The sequence below is a fragment of the Pelodiscus sinensis genome, chromosome 12 (assembly GCF_052426305.1).
Source record: "Pelodiscus sinensis isolate ZL-2025 chromosome 12, ASM5242630v1, whole genome shotgun sequence".
NCBI classification, from domain to species: Eukaryota; Metazoa; Chordata; order Testudines; family Trionychidae; genus Pelodiscus; species Pelodiscus sinensis.
In genome coordinates, this window is record NC_143063.1 from 2,819,974 (window position 1) to 2,836,966 (window position 16,993).

Here is a 16,993-nt window from a genome sequence, read left to right on the forward strand (position 1 = left end):
CGGATCTCCAGAAGTAATCCCCATGCTGCCACCATTGGAGCCAGTCACCTTCCGCGACTCCGTCTGCTCCCAAGCCATGCTTTGATGTCGGAGCCAGGAGTGTTTTACGACGTTTCGGGGATCGTTCTGACGCGCTGAGGGTTTGGCATTGCCAAAAGCTCCTGTTTCTTTTTTAACGCAGCACTGCTGAAGGGGGGGGGGGGCGCAAGTGGAGAACTGCCCCCAGGCCCTGCGTCCCCTGGAGAGAAATGGGGCTGATGGTGTTGCTGCTGCCCCCCCCCGCACGGCCCAGTCCCTGTTCCCCTGACATGTGGCCCCAGCATAGTGGCCTGGACAGCCGGGGGTACTGGGCAGAGCTTTTAAGCCCCAGCTTGGGCACTCTGGTCCTGAAGCAAAGGGGCCTGTTTCCACAGCGGCACTCAAGGAAAGAGTCAAACGGCCAACTGGCCGGTGGCTCCCTACCCCAGCCGGGCCCTGACCCCCCCTCTGAATTCCCAGCAACCTTAAAACCAGGAAGCTCTTCTCATTACAAAGAAAAATGCTTCCTGCAAATGGATGTTGCCCAAGCTGGACACGAGTCGGCTTCCTGCGGCGCCCTGCCCCGCCCCATCATGTGTCTGTGCCCAAGGATCAGTCCTCCCCTCCCTCCCAGTGCTCCCCCAGACCTCCAATCAGCTGTTTGGCTCCAGGAGGGAGGCAGAGGGGCGGGGATGGGCACACTCAGGGCAGGGGTGGAAAGAGGCAGGTAGAGGCTTGGGAAGGTGCCGGGCAGAGGCTAGGGGAGGGGGGTTCAACCCCCCCCAGCCCAGTGGGGAAGTCGGTGCCTGCGACCCCACATCAGAGACGTGCTGGGCTGGATTCACAAAGGGCTGCACTCGGGGCCTGTGTGCCGGCCCCCCCCCGCCGGTGCCTGGATTCACTTGCTGCCTGCACGTTCAGGGTAAAGAATCCGTAGGCGCCTGCTGCCTTCCTCTAGGTACCGGGTGGCCCCGCGGCCCGTCACACACGGATGCCTGGTAGGTGCGCTCAGAGCTGGCCTGGGCCCCGTTCCAAATCCGGCCAGACAGCCGCAGTAGCACCAGCCCCTCTCCAGCTCCTAGCTCCCAGGTCAGCCCGCTTGGCGGAGGGGCAAGGCCTGGCTGCATGGGCCCAGCGAGCCGAGGGGGCCAGCTCTGCGCTGGCGGAAGGGCCGGGGACTGCGCTGACCCCGCTCACAGCTCCGCCAGGCTCTGCAAAGGCTCCGTTTATTCACTCCGAGAACACTGTACAGATATTCCAGGCCGCTTCCCTTCGCCGCCACGTGTATAAAAATAATCTTTATATACCCATCCAAGTTCCTTTGCCCGCCTGCAACGCAGGGCCAGGCCGCACAGCGCTCGCCCCACAGAGGTCCGGGCATCGAGGCTGAAGCACACGCAGGCCCCCCCGTTCCAAGCAGCGCCCAGGCCAGAGGGAAGAGGTGGAGAAACTGGCACAGGTGGGTTTGGAGTCTGGGAGCTTCCTCTCCCCCCCAGTACTGGCCCCTGGCTGCTGGGGAAAGGCAGCCCCCTCACCCTGCCAGCTCCCAGAGGGGTTTCAACGCTTGTTCCTCATTCCCTCTCGCCGGGCACCAACCGGGGCTGGACCGGGGCTGAGAGGAGCAGCCAAGCGGCGGGTGGAGGCGGCTGAGAGCTGCCAGAGGGTAGCCGGCAGGCTGAGGACGGCAGCACTTCCAGACCGGCCCAGCAGCTCTGCGGGCAGCCAACGCAGGCGAGCAGCGGCCGACGGGCTGCCCAGGGAAGGTGCAAAGCCAAGAGATTCTCAAATCCAGAGGGGGGAGGCGGGGCCTGAGAGCACAGTGCAAACCCAGAGACCGACCCCAAAATTCAGAGCTGGCTGCCAAACCCCAACAGGGCAGGTCAGCGGGCGGGGGGGGAGGGGACAGCACGCCAGGCAGCACACTGCCACCATGGAAAGCCAAGGCCCCCGGGCACAGGGGACGAGCCCCCTGCACCCAAAGTCTCTCCTTCGGCCACAGACACCGCCTGCCATGGCAAAGTGCTAGCCAAGGGCCCCTGCGCCGCCCCAGGCTCCAGTGCCAGGCGGGGAGGAGCGGCGGGAACTGGCACAGAGATCTCCCGGACAAGGCCTGGCTGCCAATCACCAGGCCTGCAGGGGGGCGGGCAGGACTCTGGCATCCGCCAATTGCCTTTCACGTGTCCAAGGAACTCGCCGGAGTCTGGCTGGAACAGAGCCCGTGGGGGCAGTTTTCACAGCTGAGCGCAGCCCCGAGCAGAGGGGCTGGGGCACACGGGGAGCTGCCTCCGGGCTTGTGCACGGACCCTCCCGCTGCCTAAGATGCAAAGTGCCGGTGGGCGGGAGGGGGGCAGGAAAGCCAGAGCCTGCCACGCGGAGGAGGCGCCGAGGGGCAGAGCCGTACGGGGCAGGCTCGGGCTCGGATCCAGTGGAGAGACAGACGCAGAGGGGTGAGGTAACTCGAGGGAGGCGCCTGGTCCCCAAGTCCAGCTCTCGGTTCCAGTCCGGCCCAGAGCCCCCTGCCGCACCACGGGGATCCAAACGGCGACAGGTTCCGAAGCCAGCGGCCAGTCTGTGCCCCAGGCCAGGCCCCGTGCCGGGCAGTCAGAGGTTGGGGATCGGCACGTCGAAGAGGTCGCAGACGCCTTCGCTCTCGTCCAGGTTGTAGATGTAGTCGTGGTCTCCAGGGGGCGGGGAGAGGCGGAGCAAGGGAGCAAATACTGCAGGGGGAAAAAGCAGGGGCCTGGTGTCTGCAAATCCTGGAACCACGGCACCCGCACCCACCGCTTGGAGCCTCCGGCCTGGTCACGGGGGACTCGGCCTCGCTCCTCCTCCCAACGAGAGGCTGCTCGGCAGCAGCTACCTCTGCCACTCACCTTCGGAGGACATCAGCTCTTCCAGCAGCTCGGAGTTCAGGCATTCTGGGGAGAGGGGAGACAGCAGGCTATTCTCAGGAAAGCCAAGGAGCAGACCGGAACCACAGGCAGCTCCGGAGAACCACAAATACTAGAATTGGAAGGGAGCTCGAGAGTCCAGTCTCCACCCTCACAGCAGGACCAAGCACCGTCCAGACCATCCCCGACAGGCGTCTGTCCAACCTGCTCTTCAATCTCGCAGCGATGGAGACTCACAACCTCCCTGGGCAACTTATCCCAGTGTCTGACCACCCTGACAGGAAGTTTTTCCGAACGTCCAACCTCAACCTCCCTTGCTGCAGTTTAAGCCCCTTGCTGCTTGTCCTGTCCTCAGATGCCAAGGAGAACAATGTGTCTCCCACCTCCTTTTAGATACCTGAAAACCCCCATCACGTCCCCTCTCAGTCTTCTCCTTTCCAAACTAAAGCCCAAGTCCCTCGGAGCTCGTGTCTTCCAGACCTTTCATCGTCTCTGCTCAGAGAGCAACTCGGGACTCAAGCCATCTCCTCCGCGCGAAGGGGGCTGGGGTGATCAGCAGGGGAAAGTGGGCCAAAGCCCCCTTTAAGACTCCTGCACTGCTTCAGCGTGACAAGCTGTAGGCTGAGTATCCGCCCTGGGACAGCGCCCCCAACTGGCCCAGTACCAGTCATGCATATTTTCCCCGCCCGCAACGTATTCCAAAGATTTCTTAAAAAAAAAAAAAAAAAAGACGGCAGCAAAAGTTGTGCCACAAACGCGGCAAGTTGGCGATCCTCACTGAGGACTAGCGGCTTTGCTCGCATGCGAGGTGGGGTTTGCAGGGAGGAGGTGGGAGGGGGGAATTGAAAATAAAAACTAAGCAATTAAGCACCCATCTGACCACACCTTCCTCATGAACCGAGACAGCCTCATCACACGCACCGGGCTGGATTTCAGCTGTGCTCACATGTACCTACAAGGAGATTTTACCAGCTGGCCCCTAGGACAATCAATACTCCAGGACAGCCACCTCCGTGGGGCACTGCTCCCCAGAGGAGGGTATGCACAGAGCCGCTGCAGCCCTGCCTCTCCCCCAGCTGAACCAGCACGGGGAGGAGAGACCGGCAAACCCAAACCCCGTGGGAGCCTCTTTTCCTTAAGAAAGGGGAAACGAAACAATATTTGCATCAAGTCTCCTCCAGCAGCAGCAACCCGGGCCCTGCAGAGCCCCTGGAACCCCAAAAGGTGAGCTGGGAAGTTACGGGTATGAAATGAAGACGAGGCTGCCCGGCACACCAAGCTATGCAGCCTTCCACGCCAGCCCGGGCCCGTCCCAGCGCCGAGGCACACGGGTGGGAAGGGTTCTTGCTCTCTGGTTCCTGTCCTCACTGCATTTCAGGCTTTAACCCCGCACAAGCAGCCGTTTTGAAGAGTGTCCCACGGACTCTCACCGGCAGCCCCCTGCTACTGTCGGTTAAACCCACCCCGCCCTCTGCTACCATCTACCTTCCCTTGCAGGGTCGGGGCATTGCCTCTCCACAGCGTGGAAAACGCCGCACAGAGCAGGGGGCGCCGGGCTGGGAATACCAGCCCTTCCAGTCAAGCATTCGCTTACCTATCTACCAGCAGTGGGGAGGAAGGGCAGGCCGGGGCCCGACCGCTGGTAACCCTAACCCCACAGCACAGCCGGATCCACTGCCCAGCTGGCACACCACTAGCTCGGGCAGCGGGACTGGTGCTGGACGTGTGGATTTAGCCCAGGGCTTTTCATGAGACCGGCCTGGGAGTTCCCCACATGCTCCTTCGTGTTCCTCGCCCTCGGTCCCCATGTTTCAGCTGCACACCCCATGGCCCTCTCTTCGCTGTGGGGAACGGCCGAGAGCAGAGCCCTGCCTAGGACAACCCCCCAGCCCCCAGGTTATTCGGACACAGCGGCCCTGTGCACTCAATGAGGAGCACTCCCAGCAGGGGGCGGCCTTGTGGCCCAATTCCAGGTGGCGAGGCAGCCAGGAGGGAATTGTTTATGTCCATAGGGGCCAAGGGGCAGATTCGGTCCAGGCCTGGGCCAGCACATGTAGCTGTCGTTCCAGAAGCCTGCAGCAGAGGTCGCTCAGCATCTCGCGAGCACGGCGACGGCAGATGCCCACGGCCAGGCAGGCAGGGGAGCCGTGGAGGGGGAGGCAGTAGGGAGCCCTTCTCCCCGGAGCACAGGAGGGCAAGCAGGGGGCGGGGGTCAACGTACCTCGTGTGGGATCAAACATCTCGGCGAGTTCTTTGGGAAGCTCCAGCACTGGGAAGACAATGAACCAAAGCGGTTGGCCCTGGGCCCCGAAAGGCCTGGAATACCCCAGCACAGCCGGCTGCCCCTGCCCCGAGCCCCACCCGCAGCCCCACCCGCGCCCCTCCCCCCTTTCCCACCCTGAGCGGGATGAATTCACTGACGCGCACCAACGTGGAGGGGACCCGGCACCCACCGCAGAACCAGTGAGGGGCGGGGGGCGAGGTCAAGGGGCTCGGAGCCCCCTCCCTCAGGGCTGGGGCAGAGGGTTGGGGGGCAGGGTGTGAGTTGGGGTGTGGGGCTGGCTGCAGACCCTGGGAGACAAAACTGCTGCAGTTACACCTGGGGCACATTCTCTTCGCAACCAGGAGGCCGAGACAGGTCCCTCCCCTGCCCCCGCCCCTCGTCCCCGCTTCGGGAGCAGGGCTAGGGGGGTGACAGGGTTCTGCTCACCCAGGGCTCCGTCCGGCCCGGCCTTCGGCAAACCAGGCTGCTCTCCGGAGACCATTCCCCAGCCACTCCCTGTCCCAGCGTCTCCGTCCTTCCTTCCTCGGGACACCCGCCTCCCACCCGACTTCCAGCCCGAGGCTTCCCCCCACGGCCACTGGTGCTTCAGCGAGTGGCCCCTGCCCACCAGCCGGGCCGGCCCCGCGCGAAGAACTCAGAAGCCGGGGTCCGTGGAGCCGTCGGGGTCATGGTGCAACGCCCCCCCCCCCCCCAGGAATCCCTCCCTTGGCCCCGCGAGTTTCCAGGCCTCACCTCACGGCTCTTCCTATCTACAGGCCTCGCCGCCAGGCTCCTACCCCACGGCCCCCTCGCATTCTCTAAGGCACGTGTGGCCACCCCCAGCACGGCAAGGCCGTGCGCTCACCGGCTCCGGGCCCCACCAGCAGCCTGCGGGGGAGCAGGGAACCGAACGTGCTTCCGCTCCGGCCACACAATGGGCGGCCAGACTCCAGGGTAAGGGGAGCGGCAGGACCAGGGGTCCACGCAATGGCCTGTCTCTCTCCTGACCAGGTCCACCAAGGGAAGTGGAGACTCACCCCACCCACGTGCCTGCTCTCCCGCATCACTCCCCCTGCCCCGGGCTCCCCACAGCCCCCTCACAGCCTGCGGCAGGCACGACGGCAGGGCTGCTCCGCCTGCTAAGCGCCACCCCCTGCAAACTTCTCCAGCTCAGCCTGTTCAGCACCCAGGCTCCGTGCACCCGCTGGCTCCGGAGCCCCCACAGGGCGGTCGGGGGCCGGGCTCGGAACCACGAGCCCCCAGCCCTTCTCCACAGAACCAGGCGAATTGTGGTGCCTGGCTGTGGGCCAGCGCTGCTGCTAAGTTCCCAGAGAGGTTCTGCCCCGCTCCCCACCCAGGACCGCGAAGGGGCGTCTGGGCTCCCCCCAGGGGAGCAGTGAATACTGGAGCAGGGGGGCTGGGGAGGGGATGAAATGGCGGGAGAAGAGGGAGGCCGCCCGGAGAACCCTCCCACCGGACGAGGGAACGGCTGGAAGCCCCCAGGGCCGAGGGACTCGCTGCAGGCCCATGCTGTGCGGAAGGGATGCTCGGGGAGCCACAGCCGGGAGAGGCGGGGGCCAGGCAGGGACCTCGCAGGGGCAGGGCGCAGAGTGTAAGCGGCAAGCGGCCGTCTGAACTCCGGCCCCTCCTAGCTTGCGAGGGTCGACGGAGGCCCCTCGCAGAGCTTGGCCCTCCCTGGGCGGCGCCAAGAGCATTTCAGCCCACGCCAAGCCGTACTCACTCTCTGTAGGCTCCGGCTTGATTGGCTGGAAGGAGGCGGAGGGATTGGGCAGGACGGAGTTGCTGTCCAGCGAGGCAGACGACTGCAGCGGCTGCGTGTCCAACCCTGCCGGCTGGCTGGCGGGCGCGGCCACCGCGCCGAGGGAGTCGAAGGCGCCGCTGCTCTTGGGCTCGGCCGCGGAGACGCTGCATTCTGTTACGGGGGGCAGGGGACTCAGGGGGGCTCCGGAAGCAGCGGCCACCGGCCAACCCAGCCCCATATAGGAGGAGCCTGCTCTGCCCCCTCCATGCCGAACCTGAGCCAGGCTCCCGGGGAACACACGCAGGCGTGTCTACGGGCTTTCGGCCTGGTCCTCATGCCCCCCGGCCACCTCCCACGCCTGTAGGGGGAGCAGCGGGGTCTCTGCCACGAGGGGACAGCCAGCCTGGCCGCGAGCGGGGGGCATGGGCAGCAGTTCACCCGCTCAAGCGCTCTAGTACTCGCACCCAGCTCCCAGACATGCCCAGCCAGCCCCCTTCCCCGACCTGGGCTTGTGGCTTTCGATGCAGCCTGGCTGTGGTCCTGAGTGCTGGTCGGGGTGGGCGTGGACGGGTGAGAACCGCCGGGCACGGATGCCTCCGGGAAGTGGGCAGCGGGTGATCTCGGGGGCTTGGCGGCCGCGACGGGCTGGCACTGAATGAGGTCTTCCGGGGGAGGGACGGGGAGCACCACAGGGGGGGAGCTCAAAGCATCCTTGTTGACGAGCAGGACTTCGATGGGGCCGCTGGTGCTTTTCAGGTGGATCTGGTATTTCTTCTGTCCGTTCAGGCCCTGAGGGAACCGGGAGGCAAAGTGCCCACAGACCATTCAGGGCATTGGTCCACATGGGGCTGCCTTCTCCTAACGACCCTCTGCCCCCCGCAGCCCAGCAAGCAATGCCTAGACCTGCCAGGAACCCCAGCTCGCTCAAACCCAGCACCCACCTCTGGAATGGGAACCTCTAGCCGGGTGCCGGACGGGGCTCGAATTGCTAGCAGGGTGTCTCCTGTGAAAACAAACGGATGGGCATTCCAAGGGAGGGTTCTGGCTGCAGGGGCTAGGGGGGGCTGTCATTGAACCAGCCCCTCCCGGGAGAGCACCAGCCCCACCCCACCGGCCGGGGCTCCCAAGGGAATCACCATCCATCCTTCACCTGCCACCCCTGGGCCCAGCACATCACAAAGAGAGTGTGATCCTTCGCTGCGGGCGGACCGCGCGCTGTGACGCCACAGAGCAACCCCGGTACAGCGCCCGGCCCCGGGGCCAGGAAGGAAGCGCTCACGGCACGGCAGGCAGGCAGCGAGCGAAGCGCAGAAATCAGGCAGACCGCAGGACAAACGCAGACCTGCCACCAAAGCCTCCCTCCTTCGGGACGGAGAGCACGGATATGCACTCCAGGCAGCTGGCGTAGGGCTCCGGCCGGAAGACCTTGCCAGGGGTCCAGAGCTCTCGTGCCAAGCGCTAGGACTCCAGCAGCAAGCCCAAGAGGGTGTGAGTGTCTGCCGAGGGAAAGGAGGCTAGGGGCAAGGACAGGGCGGCCTGCAGGAAGTGGCCCTAGCAACGGTCAAGTGCAGGCCAAAGCTGGTGCTTGTTACTGACGCTGGCCAGGGCCCGAGCCGGGAATGCCACCGCCTTGCAGACGCTTTTAACACCTCCCTTTGCAAAGAGGTGCAAACAAGTCAACACACGGACTAGCTAACGGCTGCAGCAGTGCTACTTTGGCTGCCCTGTGCATCCCCCATAGGTTCTGGCTTGCACTGACGCCAGGCGGGTTTACACTTACCACAGAAACCAAAACTAGAAGTACAGTACCTAAAGCCCTAGGGGCAACAGACATTCCCGACTTTCCATGGCACAAATCAGTGTTTTGCCTTTAACTTCACAGGAGTTAAGAAAAACAGGGAGGCAAACCCCAAAAGTGATAAGGGAGGAAGGCCAGCGAGAGGGTAAACTTTTAAAATCACAGTTCTTGCAAACTCCCTGGCGCAAAGCAACTGGGCTTGTAAAAGGGGAGTGACAAATCTGGTGGGTTTGCAAAATGAGGACTCTTCAGCGACGTGCCCTCACCAACTACATCTTTAAAACAGAGTCTCAGAGTCTCACAGTGCACGTGATATTTCTTCTGCTCCGTCTCCAACCGCTCCACCTGTTTTCATTCAGTTTTTCAAAAATCAATTCGCGTTTCAGAGCGGGCCAAACAGCCCGCAAGGGGCGTACTACGAAAAGGGGGCACGGTGGAATGGAAGCTGGAATTCAGCCTGTGATGCAAGAACTCCAGCAAATTAACTCTCCAAAGATCGCAGAGTGGAGAGTCAGGTGCCCTCAAGGTGTTTTCTGGGTACACGGAGATCGGCCTCTCCCCTCGGAGGCCGGCTGGGACCATCCGATCACCCCACCGGGAGACAAGCTGGGATGGCCGATTTCAAACAGCCAGACCATTCAGATCTGCTCCCCAAGACTTTCTCCGGGACGGTTCCGCCCAGCAGGGAGTCCAGCTGCAAGGCCCACATGCTGCAGAGCCAGGCTTGGCTTCAGGCGTAAACCTGCTTTGACAAGCAGCTGAGCAGCAGTTTTGGACTTGGGCTCCCGAACCTCAGCGGCCTCCCACCCAACCTTGGCCTATTCCCGTCCCACTCGTTCCTCCCATGCCACTGCCAGTTATTGGAGGGCGCCATTTCCCTGGATGTGCCATAAACCCTGCCCCACCCAGAAAGGCGGGAGCCCAAGACGGACGATGGGTACAGGCAGAGGGGAGAGGACAATGCAAGGGGCGCTGAGGAAGAGGACAGGCAGGAGGGCTGGAATAAATGGGAGCAGACAGTCAGAAGGGGGAGGTGTCGATTATGCGGGGCTGAGGATCTACAAGGCCTGCAGGAATGAGGCAAAGACCAAGTCCTTGACGTCAGCTCCTCTCAGTCAGATGCAAGCAGAGCAGGGCTCGGTCCTAGGGAAGGCTTACAAGGGTTTCCCCGGGAAGGGGTGGCCTGGGGAGGGAAGCTGAAAGCCTGCACGGAAGGATACTACGGCCCCAAGGACACGGGGACAGAGGAGACAGCCCCCCTCTAGAAGTGCACGCCAGGGACTGCTGTGGTCTACACCCCGCACAGACCAGTCCAGGTCCCGCTGATTCCTCTGCCTGCAGGGGCACAGCTTGAATTTAGGGGCAGCTGATCTTGGGGGGGCGGGGGGGGATGATGTAGAATTGTCTAGTGGGACACAGCCAGCTGGGAGCTACGGCCCTCTCCCTCCTGGGAAACGGGGCGCCCAGCTGGGTCTGCTGCCCCAGGCCCCGGGAGACCAGCCAGGGACCCAGTGCCAGCTCACCTGAGAAGCACTTGCAGATATCTTCGTGCGTCACGTAGGCTAACGTTCCGGCGGTTAAGGAGAAAGGGGGCACCTTCCTGCAGGGGCGCAGAATTCAAAGAGCACCTGGCGTCAGGTTTTCCTTGTGTGCAGGCAACGGAACTCCTAGAAGACTAAGTGCCAGCACCAGAGCCTCTGAAGTGGTCTTGGGGGGGGAGAAAAGGGGTGGGGTCTACCTGCCACCAGAGCGCTGCAGGCTGGCTGCACGGCAGCAGGGTTAGCACTCAGAGGGGAACCTGCCAGGGCAGCTACATGCTTGAGACGGTAGCGCTAATGCCACAGAGAGGCCTTTCTGTCCCGGCTCGTCCTGACGCAGGGTGCCAGGGGCCAGAAAGGGGGCTTTGAAACTCCCCAACACACCTTCCTCAAAGTGCAACAGCCCCCAGAGGTGCTGGGGACATTCCAGACTGATTACACGTGTCACCCCAAGCCCCCCGCCGTGCTACGTGGAGAGTCAGCAGCACTTGCTGTCGCAGGCTGCTGGGCCATGTTATAGCACGCTGTTAATCAGCTGCTGGGCGCCATCCCAGAGGTGGCTGCATTCAGGGCTGGCTAGTATTATTTGTATGAGCGTGCTCCTGGGAGCCCTAAGTCCTCGTCCAGGACTCCACCGTGCTAGGCGAACAGCACAAGGAAGAACCACGCGATTGCGCGTAGGGCTGTGCAGCGCTGTGCAGCGCATTGCGGGATGTGAGGAGAACGGTGCCATGCAAACGGAAGCTCATTAGTACCAGAGAGAGGCAACGGCCTCACCCGCCAGGAGCGTGAGGGGGAGGGACAGCATCAGCGACTGAGCCGGGAGCCAGGGCACTGAAAGGATATCTGCTGTTCTGGACATCTTCCGTCACGTTTTTGATGCTCTGCTGGACCCACATCTTCTGCTGCTCCAGCTCCTGCTCCCGCTGTTCCAGGTCGTCTATCTCCGCCTTCAGCTCAATGAGTTTGTGGGCGATCTCACGGGTGTTACAGCCCGGGCCCACGCCCCTGCGCGGACAGACAGCAATGAGCAGCCGGCCCCGCCGCGGGAGTCCACAGAGACCCAGCTCTTCCACACCTCCCCAGCTCCCTGTGGCCCCCAACCGCTCACGCTCCCCTAACCTGCAGCAGGCCAGAGGCCCCACATCTTCCATCTCCCCTTCCAGTACAGAGGGAGAAAGTCCTGCCTCAGACTGGGGGCAGAAGTCTCCCTCTCTCAACACCCGGGGAAGGGTTGGAGGCATCTGCTCTGGTCATAGCCCCTGCAGCAAGAGCCTCTGGAGAAACACGCCCAGCCCTTCTGCACAGGGCTGACAGACAAAATGCCAGCCACGGCTCTGCTGCAGGTGGAGCTGCACCGGCGGCCGCAGGGGCGGGACGTTTCAGAGGGGGAGTGGATCGCGGGCAAGGCCGCAACTGACCGCTGCCCCGAGAGGCACCCTTCTCCCAGCGCCCTCCCTGCTGCGCAGACGCCCCACTCACTTCCACTGGATGCTGTTTTTGGATTTCTTCTCAATCAGCCCGATGCCCTCCAGGACATTTGTGATGTCGTAGATTCGCCGCTTCTGCCGCACGGCCAAGGTGTCTGCTGCCTGCCGAATGGAGATGGGTGGCTGACTCCGGAAATTCACAGCTACAGCCGGCCTCCCGCGGGCACCACATTTTCCCCGTCGGGGGTCAGAGCCCCATACTTCCGACAGCACCTCCTCTGTGCCCCTGCTTCTCAAGCTGCAGAGAGGACCCTGCTCCCCAGGACTTCAAAACTACCACTGATCTTCCCCACAATCCAACTTCTCATTGCACTAAAACCCCTGCTGTCCCAGAGCCAGCCCGGCCACCTCCCCAGCTCCTCTGGAGCCCGCCAGGACTGCGCCTCTCTGGGACAATGCCCCGGGAGGGTCCTCCGTATTTCAGCCCCTAGCTCCATTCTCTTTTGGAGCAGATTAGGAAGGCTGTGGTGAGGCAGCTCTTATGCTACCCAAAGTCCTCAGCTTTCCTCGGCTGGCTTGGCTCTAGGGCAGGGGCAGGGAACCTTTTTGGGTTGGGGGCCACTGACCCACAGACAAATCAGTCGGGGACCACACACAAAAAACCCTCATTGATGTGATGCCCGACGGAAGCAGAAAGATGCTTCCTACATTTCCCTTGCACACCAGAGCCTGGGGGCCCAGCCGTGATTTTCTGTGCTCCAGCCGTGTGGTGAGACAGCGGGGGGCTGGAGCACCAGTGCGGGTCCCCAATGCAAGCGGGGGGCCCTGAGCCTTAGGGGCTGGATCCAGGCAAGCTGCGGGCTGCATTCAGCCCCCAGGCCTGAGGTTCCCACAAGAAGTTTCCAGGGGTGGATCTGTTCTTTGGTTGGCAGGAACAGCCGTACCTTAACACTCAGCGCGCCCCTGGGTGCCTGCCAAGGGAAGTTACTCCAGTTCCCATCCCAAGTAACCCTAAGTGTGAATTCCATGGGCGCTGGGTCAGTGTGAATGCATCGTATGTCTGTACTGATATGCCCAGCGCCACACTGCACTGGATACTGCAAAAGACACAAGCCTGGTCACTTTCCTACACAGCTGTGCTCCACAAGCCACTGCTCTGTTTCAATGATGCTGACAAACACGAGTCCCAACTGCCAGCCGCTTTTGGAGCAAACGCCCACCGCTTTTCTGTCCCAGCCTGAACCTCTTAGTCACCTCCTGCACATGCCCGAAGCCAGAAAGAGCAGCAGTGGGAACACAGACAGCTGAGGCGACACACACATGGGTATCACTCCATGGAGGCATGCTGCACTGCTGGAAGACAAGAGCTAGGTTTCGGCTTTGGACATGGCAGGGAGATACTGTGAGAAAAGATCTCCAATGGCCAGGGACAAGGATAAGTGCCTATGCCAATTCGCCACTAGGGATGTGAATCGGTAGCTGGTTGCCCAGTAAGCAGGTACCAGTTAACTGACACCTGGGAGCTGCCCCCTGCATTTAACCAGTTAACCAATTAAATAGGACTGGACATCCCTAACCCAGGGGGTTGGGTATTCACCTGGCATCCTAACCACCATGCTACAGACTAGGTGGAAGTGCCTCTCGCAGAGCTCAGAGCCCATTCCTGTTCTGAAAAATCTTCCCGGCAAAAGTTTCCTCAAAGCTGACTGGCTCTGTGAAAAGTTTTGGTTTTGCCAAATCAGCATTCTCCCCTCTCCCCCCCCAAAAAAGCCCCACACCAAGCCACTTTAGAGCCACAAACTGCTGACCCACTTGAGAAGAGTCCTGCTGCCTCCTAGCCATGCCTGGATGCACAAGTGCTTCCTTGAGCCTCCTGTTTTCAGTCCTCCAGCCCTGGGTTCCCATGCGGATCCGGGCCTGATGCCTCAGGCAGCAACTGCAGCACTGCGGATCCAAGGGAGATTCCTCCACACACACGGCATGATAAGCAGCGGCTCCCAGGGCAGAGGCTGCTCAGGAGGCTGGGAAAGCAGGATGCAGCCAAGCACCAGGGAAGGGCATTGAACAAGGTCTGAGATACCACAAATACACCCGAGATCAATGTTGCACTCCCACTTACCCCCGTCCTACCCATATCACAGCCTTACCTGTGGCCTCCTAACCCCCTCCAATCTGCCCCTCGCAGCCCCCGCCACCCACCTGCTTCTCCCTCCGCAAGCTTCAGTGTATTCAAAGAAACGTTTTTCGTATTGAATCTCCCAAATTGTCGAGTCTGACAAGGCTGCTCATCAGGGTGCAATGAACCACACGTTAGTGATCTCGGAGGTGCTGGGGTGAGACAGCTTTGGGGACAGTCTACGCAGTGCGCTTTTGTGATGCATAAACATGCAGGTTGCCACGTATGTGGGCAAACGCGTATTCACCTGGGGCACAGACCAGATGCAAGCTCCAGATTTGCAGAGCTTCAGCCAGAAACGATCTGATTTGCTCTCCTCCCCTAGCAGCCAGGTCTCCCCCACCTCCAGACTGGAGGAGGCAGAACCCTAAAGATCATTTGGAAACTTCAGCTAGTGGAGAACCGCACCCCCACTTGCTTAGCAGTGATTTCCCTGAGCTCCGCAGACTGTGCTGGCTTCCTGCTCGGCCCCCTGCAACACACGGTGCTGACAGCGACCTACGCATCCCTTTCAAGCTGGTGTCCTGCTTAATATAGCGCTGCCACTTGCGAAGAGCGACAGCGCTGGGGTCGATCCAGGCTACGATGCTCCCAGTGACGGGGCTGTTGACTCTGGATTGTTTCCCTGCAGCGGGGCGCAGAGCAGACGCGCAGGCCCTCGGGACCAGGGTCTGGCTCTGTTCCGGGGTGGCGACGACTCCCCTCAGTGTGTCACCGCCCCCCGGGACAGGGACCCCCCCCACAGGCTCCATCCGGGCCCAGGCCCTGCACAAAGCGGGCGCCAGAGGGGGGAGGCCCCGTACGCCCCCCCCCCGGAGAGACCCCCCCGGGCCGCACCAGCTTGAGGTCCAGGACCCCGTCCTTGGCCTCCTGCAGCAGCGACACGAACTTGGTGGTGAGCAGCCCCAGGCTCTTCTCGTGCCGGCTCGGGGCCCCCGGGGGCTGCGGCCCGGACTCCGCCATCTGCCTCCCCGCGCGCCGCTTCCGCTTCCGCCGCCGCCCGCGGGGCAGGCCGGGAAGCCGCGCCGGAAGCCAGGGGGCGGGGCCGCTGCCGCCCGCGCGGGGAGTCACGTGGCGCCGGGGGGCGGGGCCCCGCCTCACGCCCGGCCACTAGCGCCGCTAGCAGGGCGGGGGGTGTGTGACGAGCACCGCGCGCCGGCTGCCAACTTCCCGGACCTCACTCGCGGCAGCGCCGTCCCGGCCGGGAAGTTGGCACCTGCGCCCCGTGGCCCCCCGGCCCGTAGCCCCCACGGCGCCTGGGGACCCTGCCCCTCGGGGGCTCCGGCCACGGTGGCGCGGCAGGGGGGGCTCGGCGATCCGGAGTGCGGGGGGGCTCGGGGTGCGGGGGGGGGGCTCGGCGATCCGGAGTGCGGGGGGGCTCGGGGTGCGGGGGGGGGGCTCGGCGATCCGGAGTGCGGGGGGGCTCGGGGTGCGGGGGGGGGCTCGGCGATCCGGAGTGCGGGGGGGCTCGGGGTGCGGGGGGGGGGCTCGGCGAGCCGGAGTGCGGGGGGGCTCGGGGTGCGGGGGGGGGGCTCGGCGAGCCGGAGTGCGGGGGGGCTCGGGGTGCGGGGGGGGGGCTCGGGGTGCGGGGGGGGGGGCTCGGCGATCCGGAGTGCGGGGGGGCTCGGGGTGCGGGGGGGCTCGGCGATCCGGAGTGCGGGGGGGCTCGGGGTGCGGGGGGGGGCTCGGCGAGCCGGAGTGCGGGGGGGCTCGGGGTGCGGGGGGGGGCTCGGCGAGCCGGAGTGCGGGGGGGCTCGGGGTGCGGGGGGGGGGCTCGGCGATCCGGAGTGCGGGGGGGCTCGGGGTGCGGGGGGGGGCTCGGCGATCCGGAGTGCGGGGGGGCTCGGGGTGCGGGGGGGGGGCTCGGCGAGCCGGAGTGCGGGGGGGCTCGGGGTGCGGGGGGGGGGCTCGGCGAGCCGGAGTGCGGGGGGGCTCGGGGTGCGGGGGGGGGGCTCGGCGATCCGGAGTGCGGGGGGGCTCGGGGTGCGGGGGGGGGCTCGGCGATCCGGAGTGCGGGGGGGCTCGGGGTGCGGGGGGGCTCGGCGATCCGGAGTGCGGGGGGGCTCGGGGTGCGGGGGGGGGCTCGGCGAGCCGGAGTGCGGGGGGGCTCGGGGTGCGGGGGGGGGGGGGGCTCGGCGAGCCGGAGTGCGGGGGGGCTCGGGGTGCGGGGGGGGGGCTCGGCGAGCCAGGGTGTTTGTTTATTCACAGCCAGGTTTTGCTTCTGCTGGTGGTGCACATTCACATGTGCCTTGGTGCATGTAGAAAAAAATATTCTGCACATAGATGGAAAAGATTAGAGGGAACATTGCTTCTCAGACGAATTCCAGACCAGTTCCCCCAGAATTACCTGTAAGACCTTCTTAAAGGGCTTTCCTAAAACCAATCTCCGTAATTTAACTGACCCAAACATTAAAAAACAACAAATAGTCTAGCAGCACCTTAAAGACTAAGAAAACATGTAGCTGGTACAACCCACTTCCTCAGATGAGTGGAGAGAATTCAGATTTGGTCTCATGTTCACTCCTGGTCCGGGAGCAGATCTGGCCCCGGGCCCCAGCATTGGAAATACAAGCTGAACTCCAGGGCGTGGTTCACTCTGATAAAAGCTTCCTTTAGGAAGCAAACGTCTTCACTGCTTTCTGGCTAGCTCCACTCTTAGTTTTCACTTTTTTTCCTCCCCGGGGCAAGTCTGGCGTGTCCACATGAAAAACACTGGTTCCTTTATGTCAACCCGCTTGGATGAGTCTGGGCCCAGGGAGGTTAGCTGATTGATTCCCTTTGACCAAAATTCTTGAAGAACACGAAACTTAAAAATACAGAACCTCCCAAATTAAGTTTTCATTCACAAACTAGGAATCATTTCCCCTTTCATGCATAATATTTTAAGTGTTGCACTCACATAAATACAAAGCCTCCGACAGGTCGCCGTGATAGTCTGTAGTTTCAAAAACTACTACAAGACCGGTGACACCTTACAGACGATGATATGTGTGGGCATAAGCTTTCATGGGTAAAAACTACTTTGTTCGATGCATGGAGTCCATGTCCTTTTAGAACCTCAGGGATCAACTTCTCAGCCCAATGCTATTTGGTACTTTACTTGGGAATTTAGAAGGA

General features: G+C 62.8%; 1 protein-coding gene across 1 annotated transcript; it reads right to left on the reverse strand.

Annotated features, from left to right (window-relative positions):
• Nucleotides 1-1,228: 1,228 nt before the first annotated feature.
• E2F4 (E2F transcription factor 4) lies at nucleotides 1,229-14,891 on the reverse strand. The gene is made up of 10 exons (XM_075940557.2): nucleotides 14,714-14,891; nucleotides 11,753-11,862; nucleotides 11,117-11,278; nucleotides 10,256-10,299; nucleotides 7,876-7,937; nucleotides 7,438-7,723; nucleotides 6,914-7,105; nucleotides 5,131-5,178; nucleotides 2,892-2,936; nucleotides 1,229-2,735 (listed from the first exon to the last, which is right to left on the reverse strand). The coding sequence occupies exons 1-10, from the start codon at nucleotides 14,837-14,839 to the stop codon at nucleotides 2,620-2,622; spliced, it is 1,191 nt and encodes a 396-aa protein (XP_075796672.1). The 5' UTR covers nucleotides 14,840-14,891; the 3' UTR covers nucleotides 1,229-2,619.
• Between the last annotated feature and the right edge of the window lie 2,102 nt (nucleotides 14,892-16,993).